General features: G+C 42.5%; 1 protein-coding gene across 1 annotated transcript in view; it reads left to right on the top strand.

Annotated features, from left to right (window-relative positions):
- LOC104528542 (histone acetyltransferase KAT6A) overlaps positions 1 to 1,630 on the top strand; it is a 32,267-nt gene extending 30,637 nt beyond the window's left edge. Inside the window, 1 exon segment of the mRNA XM_029086107.1 lies at positions 1 to 1,630. This exon segment is cut by the window's left edge and continues 11 nt beyond it. Coding sequence (XP_028941940.1) covers positions 1 to 960 — 960 coding nt within the window. The 3' untranslated portion in view covers positions 961 to 1,630.
- Positions 1,631 to 7,916: the final 6,286 nt, after the last annotated feature.

Below are 7,916 nucleotides of genomic sequence, written 5' to 3'. Positions count from 1 at the left end.
CAGTCACAGCAGCCGCAGCCCCCACCTCCACCCCAGCAGCAGCCTCCACTGTCTCAGTGTAGCATGAACAACAGCTTCACCCCAGCACCTATGATCATGGAAATACCCGAATCAGGAAGCAGTGGTAATATAAGTATCTATGAGAGGATTCCAGGGGATTTTGGTGCTGGGAGCTATTCCCAACCATCAGCCACATTCAGTCTGGCCAAGTTGCAGCAGCTGACAAACACCATTATGGACCCTCATGCCATGCCTTATAGCCATTCTCCTGCTGTGACTTCCTATGCAACCAGTGTTTCTCTGTCCAACACAGGACTGGCTCAGCTGGCTCCTTCTCACCCTTTAGCAGGCACACCACAAGCACAAGCCACTATGACACCCCCACCAAACCTGGCGTCCACCACCATGAACCTCACGTCGCCTCTGCTTCAGTGTAACATGTCTGCTACCAACATTGGCATTCCCCACACACAAAGGTTGCAGGGGCAGATGCCAGTCAAGGGGCACATTTCCATTCGCTCGAAATCAGCACCTCTGCCCTCTGCAACTGCACACCAGCAGCAGCTCTACGGCCGCAGCCCACCCGCAGTTGCCATGCAGGCTGGTCCTCGTACCTTAGCTGTTCAACGGGGCATGAACATGGGAGTCAACCTGATGCCAACCACCCCTTACAACGTCAACTCCATGAATATGAACACCCTGAACGCCATGAACAGCTACAGAATGACACAGCCCATGATGAACAGCAGTTACCATAGTAACCCTGCCTACATGAACCAGACAGCACAGTATCCTATGCAGATGCAGATGGGAATGATGGGGAGCCAGGCCTATACCCAGCAGCCTATGCAGCCAAATCCTCATGGAAACATGATGTACACTGGCCCCTCCCATCACAGCTACATGAATGCTGCTGGGGTGCCCAAGCAGTCTCTCAATGGACCATACATGAGAAGATGAGCAAGATGAACTTGCATCCTAAAAACTGAAATATATATAAATAAAGGAACCTTTTATACTGACAAACCAGAGAAAATGGACCTTTTTCCAGTTAAAATATTGCTGTAGATTTAGAGGGATTTTCTTTGGTTTATTTTATTTTTTAGGAAGCCTGGTCTCTTTTTTTTTTGTTGTTGTTTTGTTTTGTGTCTTTGTTTTCTTCACAATCCTGAAACATTTTACAGCTAAAATAATTTACAGATGTTTTTTAGAGGGGAAAACATGCACAAAATCTTTTCATAATTTAAAAAGAGCCTTACTTTGCTGACAATGTGGACAGAATATGTGTAACAGTTCAAATGTATGTCCTTCTTCCTCCCCTGTGTCCCTCTGTATGCAGTTTCTAGTGCTGCACTCATGTAAAACGTTTGACATCTCAAAGAATAACAACCCTTCCTTCTAAACCCCACCTGGCATTTCCTACTTCTAGAAGGAGGCATTTATTGGGAGACTTGGAAGGGGACACAGAGGATAAACGAAGCTGTTTATTTCTGCAAGTCAGGAAAAATTTTTAATCTTTAATTTTCCCTGACGCCCTTACCCTCAGTAAAATTTGGAGTTACATGTAAACAATAAACTACTCACATTGGTGTTTTTGTAGATGAGTTAATTGAAATTGTATGTTTCATGCTGAAAATATAATGTAACTTTAAAATGATCCCATTCATCACCCAGCCATGCATGTGCACACACATGTGCCTGCATGCACACATGTTCTGTCACTCTGAACTCCTGGAAGCATCTCAAGAGAGAGCTGTTTGTGTCCTTTCTGCAGCCACGAGGAGGATCGGGTGGTTAATGGTCTGTTAGGACAAGAAAATGGTTGCAGGCTTTTCTGGTGAACTGCAAGTCAGCCACAACCCTGAGATCCCAAACTCTGCGTTAGTCTGTACTCTGCAATGCTGAGGGTCTTGGTTCTGAGCCTTGGAGCTCAAAAGCAGCAGTTTCCAGTGGTCTGCCTCTTATTCTCTTTACTTAGGTGATCTTGGAAGATAAAGTGAACGTTTTAAGTGACTTGATGAGAGCCCTGTGGTGTCCTTGTCACTCTTCCGTTCCTGATGCGCGGTAGGAAGTTGCTGGATGTGCCGCTTGCTGGGGGAGTCAGCGATGTTTTCCCCGATTCTCCCACTGTGTGTGAGACCCGTTTTGTAGGAATAGACACTTTTGATCTAGTGTGGGAAAAGAAGGGAATTGGCCTGTTTTACAGGAGTGAAACAGTCCAGACACCACGTTAGGATCCAGGCGGCAGGATTTTGCTGTTTATTACCGCATAATCCAATTTACATTCTTTTTGGCTATATTTGCTGGCATGTCACCCAATACAAAAAGGGACACCATTTAATGTAAAGTTCTTTTTTTTTTTTATTGTATATGAAGTAGAAATACAGACACATTAATAAAACTAATTCCTTTTGTTTTGAAACCAAAAGAGTCTAAAAGAAAGTTGGGGTTTCTTCAGATGCACTAAAATGGACTTTTCTCCAATAACTGCTAACCATAAAAGGCAGAATTCAAAGGACTTCCACTTTTTATTTCTGTTTAATTTTGAGCATGTACAAGGCTGTGTAGGACCCCATTTCTCTGTATATACTATTCCAGTTCCAAATAACCCATGTAGAAAGCGCACTGTGCTGCCCTCTCCTTCCTAGATCTTCAGCTGTGTCACTTGGGGGGGGGGGGGGGGGGGTAGGGGGTGGGTCGGGGTCTGCTCTGAGATGGGAGGAGAAGCTGTTGAAATGAGGGCTGTGAATTTAGTTTGTTTGCTGTTCTGTTTGGTTTGGTTTTGTATGTTTTTTTTAATCAATTGGGCAGCTCCCTTTTCCACAAGCCTTTGTGACTGTAGAACTATTGTAGAAAAAAAAAAAAAATGTTCTTTTCTATATATAAAAAGAAATTATCCAACGCAGTAATATTGGTACCTACCATTTTTTCACTTCTGTTTAAAAAAAAAAAAAAAAAAAATGTATTTTTAGCAAGATAACTTGGGTAATCTTCTAAAAGAAATTAAAAAAAAAATCTCACTGTTAGTGATTTTGATGCCTTTTAAAAATAAGAGCTTTTTCATTTCATTCCATCTTTCAAATTTTTTATCTTTGTTGTAGAATATTAAAAACTATTTTAAGAAAGATAAAAATTCTCTTTAAAGAGATCTCTAGAGTGTGTGAATAGGAGCTCCAGATGCCTCTAAAAGCCGCATGTACAAATGAAGCTGAGTCTATTCCTGTCTGTTTATATTTGCTTTTCCTGTTTTGTAACCTCTTTGTACTTTGTTCATGGTGACTTGTAAGCTAAGGGGAAGGGTTGCCTAGATGCCTTTGTAATTCTCCATGTCATACGCTCCTGGCTGGATGGTTTCCCTTCCTCTCCTTGTATGTAATATCACTTTTTTTTCCCCTTTCTAGCAAGTACTTTCAAAAGAACTCTGTACATTTTAACATAAAAAATAAATTATGTTGAGCCATTTTGGATGTCAGTTGTGCATGTGGATTTTTTTTCTTCCATCTGAGCAGTGAACTTGGTCGGTGATCCTTGATCCTGGCAGTGATTCCTTGTTGGCCTCTTGATCTGGAAGAGAGGTGGTGTTTGGAATTCACTTGTGAGAGCTCTATCCATGTTAATTTTTATCTACAGCTTCTAATCGGAGAAAGATTAAAAAGAAGAAGAAAAAGCAAAAAAAAACTTGAAAGCTTCTTCAGAAATCATCACCTTTAAATTTCTCTCTACAAGGGTTGCCCAAAGTTTAAGCAAAGTGTGTTAGCTGGGTTTTGGCAGCTTCTGTTTGTACAATTGTTTGAGAGTTCTGAGTTGTGCACTTAAAAACTGCAATGTGTGTTTGAAACTTCCCCCTCCTCCCCCCTTTCAGTGGTTCTCTCATCTTTCTAAATTAGCACTTTGGATATTTCACCCGGTGAAGTTTACCCTGCAGCCTTAAGGCAGAATTGGATCAGTCAGGAGCTTTATGGTGTTGTCCCGCTGTCCTCTGCGTGCTCACAGACACTAGGTGGAAGCAAAGTTCCAGGAGTGTGGGATCATTTCATCATTGCCACAGTTTCCCCACAGTGCTGGAGTTAAGACTGAATTAACCATCCTGTACCAGAAAGCTGTGCTCAGTCGCTCGTAGCTTTTTTTTTTTAAGTCTTTCATTAAAGGAAGCCTTGGCACTGTCCAGTAGCAAAGGGATGAGGTGGTGGGTGCCACCAAAGATGGTGGGTGCCACCCCAGTGCGCCCTGTTTCTTCCATAAACGATTGGAGTCTCTTGGGTTTTGCTTGTTATTTTCTATATACACTGAGTTTAGCAGATTTTCTTTGATCACTGAATGTGCTTGGCTTGAATTGTTGTCTAACAATGCTACTGTTAGAGTCAGCTTTTATTTATGACCACTTTTCAGAAGCATCACAGAATGTTGGGGATTGGAAGGGACCTCGAAAGATCATCCAGTCCAACCCCCCTGCCAGAGCAGGAACCTCAATGAGATCACACAGGAAGGCGTCCAGGTGGGTCTTGAATGTCTCCAGAGAAGGAGACTCCACACCCTCCCTGGGCAGCCTGTCCCAGGGCTCTGGCACCCTCACTGGAAAGAAGTTTCTTCTCAAGAAACTTCTCTCATTTTTAGGGTACAATATGGGTTTTAAAAGTAAAATACAAATTGAGAACAGTTGCATGTCCTCCAGCAATTCAAAATGGCTTTGACTTCCAGAATTAATGTGCTGGGTGATTAGACTAGAGTCTGATCCTGCTGCTTTAGATAACTCTAGAATTGAAATGGTGACGGCAAATCGCTCTCGTGAAATAACAGTGTAGTTATGTTCTAGTAAAATGCTTGTACCGTAAACTGACAAGTGGGGCAATTCAAAGTCTTTATCTGATGCCGTGGCACTAAACTATGATTACATATGCTGATACAAAGTGCTTTTCAAATAATTAACATCTTTGCAATCTTAATCACAAGCTGTCGAGCAACCTGAGGCCATTTCCTCTTGTCCTGTCCCTTGGGCCTTGGTTGAACAGACCCACCCCCACCTCTCTCCACCCTCCTCCAAGGGACTTGCACAGAGCCACAAGGTCTCCCCTCAGCCTCCTTTTCTCCAGGCTCAACAACCCCAGTTCCCTCAGCTGGGAACTCAGCACACTTGTGCTCTAGCCAATGCTAATAATAATTAAAATTAAACTCATGCAATTTATCAGTTCTTAAGGTAGTCGAAACTTTTAAGAAGAAAAAGCAAATGTCTAGATAGGAACGTAATGATTTATAACTTTCTAGCTTTGTGGGCCAGGAACAAAGGTAAGTGTTTATGGAAATCTCTAAAGAAGAGCATAGAAATATGATTCCAGAGTTAATGAGCTGATAAACAGTAACTACTACTTAAGAAATGTTTATTAAAAACCCATTATTTGATCAAATAGGCTGCACTGTTGTGTGGGCTAACGTGATGAAAACCACACTGAGGAGCTACGAACAAGGTGAGCTGTTTTTTAGAACCTTGTCATACAAGCTGTCAAATCCTACCATTAGACTGAATAGGGAAGGTTTTTTCATTGTTTTGGGGTTTTTTTCGAGAGTTGCTGAGCTAGAACAGAGTTCACATCAGACTGTCTCGAAGTGCAAGAACCGTTGGTACCTTCCAGCGCGGTGTGAGCAGCTCCTGCTGCAGGCTCTGCAGTGCCACAGGCAGCTCTCCTACTGCAGACGTGGTGAGAGTTGTTCCATTCAGCACTGTCGGATTTGCTCTAAATTAGTTGATGTGTGGACCAAAATGTTTGTTACCAACTCTCAACACGCAGGGAAGAGTTTGAATGCAACCTACAGCAACATACAAACTACTGCCCGGGAGGCTTGTGCTGTGCTTTTGAAAGGAGAATGATCTTAAAGGGGTCTGACAGTTCTGAAAGCTTATCAGTGAGATAATTAAGAAAATGCTAACAGGAAGAGAACCATCTTAGGTTTCCAACCCAGGGAGAGAGCTCCTTGCTGAGATCCCGTCTCTGCAGTAACAGGAATGCAGATACACTGAGGCAGACTTCAGTTTACAGCAGCTAAGGTGGGGCCTGCAGCATCTTTTATTTTCACAGCTTCTCAGTTGGAATAATTTACCTAAAAACAGCTGCCTGAAGTTGAACTTTGAATGTAAAATCCTTTTACCCCTAACAGAGAATCTCATCAACTTCACCAAACATTGATCTTCACCTCGAGAAGGGCAGGACTCCAGCTACATGTTTAATCTCTTGACACAGCGGCAGTACCTGGCAGACAGAGTCAGGTATTTATTTCTCTGCTTCCTTCCTTGCAGGAGGTTCTGTGCTGGAGGACGGGTCTGTGTGTGGAATTTGCACATAACAACCTTGTTCATTTTGTATTATTATTTTCCTAAGGGTTCCCCTGTCAATGTCTTATTTGTTTTCCCTTGCAAATACTTCATCCCGTGAGCTCTTTGGAACGGGGACTCTGTTGTTGGTATGATTGGCATTTGTGTCACGTGGTAGAATCCCAGTCTGTGATTGAAGTACAGGAGAGTTATTGAAGTACAAATGAACTGTTTTCAAGGGAAAAGTGGTACATATGGTGCTCTATGCCAAATAATTAAATAAGGTTCTTAAAAAGTTTCTTCTCTATTAACATGTTGACTAGTATGTGCACATGGTACCTTTCAGCAAAGGGAGGAATTCTGTTTACTGAAATTCTGTCATCGTCTGTTTCCCCATTTTATCCAATAGGAACAAGCAGCAACAAAATATGATACATCTACTGTTCCAGATATTTCCCAAACAACTTCTCCAAAGAAGAGAAAAATCACTGTTGGACAAAAAATTTAAAAAAAAAAAAAAAAAAGTAAAAAAAATGTGGTGACTTAAGTGAAATTGCTACTAAGTTCATTTCCCACTTGCCCTGTCCTAAGCCTTTGCTGAAGTAGTGTGAACAGTGAAGGTGATGAGCTTCTCTTCGTGTACAGCAGATCTCTAGGGTCCCTTTCTACCAACCATACACCTACAGTATGGAAAAGCTTGATATCAATCATAGGCCAAATGCTTCCTAACTTAGAACATCCTGAGTGTAGGGCCCCACGCAAGACAATCTTCGTGAATGGCAGAGATACCTAATTCCAGTTAACTCAGACTTTAAAATCATACTGTCAAAACTCAAGACAGATGTTTCAAAAACAACCACCACTGACTCCAAAGACCATTTAGGAGGCATGCCACTTACTCTCAAGTTAGAGCTAAATATAACTTCTAGGGTTGTACCAGGACAATAGCTCTGGACCTAGAGTTTGATAGGGATTAAATCCTCCCTGGTATCTTGAGGGGACAGGGAAAGGGATGTCACATAGGAAGAATTGAATTGTTACTGGACAGCAGATTTCCTGAACCAGGGAGGAGCTATTCTCCAGAGCACCGGGTTCAAGTTGCTTTGTGTTCCCTTCTGATAAAAACCTTCTGCAGTCTGAAGTAGGCGAGACTGCAATTGCTTTAGGAGTGTCCTTGTCCTCCTTTGGTTTGTGTTAGTGAACTTGCTCTTGAGACTAAAGCAAATCACAGAATGTGGTCCTCAGAAAGTGATCAGAACTGCCTGGGCGCATACAGCCAGGGATCAGCAGGTGATGGTTGAAAGACTGCAGAGAAAACAAACTGAAAAGCATTGTCTAGAGGCCAGTGCAGACACCCTTGATCATCTCTCTATCTCTCCAGCTGTGAAACAGGCACTTTGATCTGCTGGGAAATCTGACCACTGTCCTCAAGAACCTTCATCACAAATAATGCATAGGGCTCGGTGAGTCCAAGCAGCAAATGGTGATGCAGGAAGAAGGTGGAAAGAGAATTGTGATGTTACGGGGTAGCGCTGTCTGGAGGCTCTAACAGTGGATGTACAGTTGTGGATCACTCTGCTATAGTCAAGGTCTTTTTCCCTATATCCTGGTT

The sequence above is a fragment of the Antrostomus carolinensis genome, unplaced genomic scaffold, assembly GCF_000700745.2.
Source record: "Antrostomus carolinensis isolate BGI_N321 unplaced genomic scaffold, ASM70074v2 scaffold9057, whole genome shotgun sequence".
Lineage (NCBI taxonomy): Eukaryota > Metazoa > Chordata > Aves > Caprimulgiformes > Caprimulgidae > Antrostomus > Antrostomus carolinensis.
Note: the sequence above shows the minus strand (reverse complement) of the source record. Positions and strands in the feature narration are given on the sequence as shown.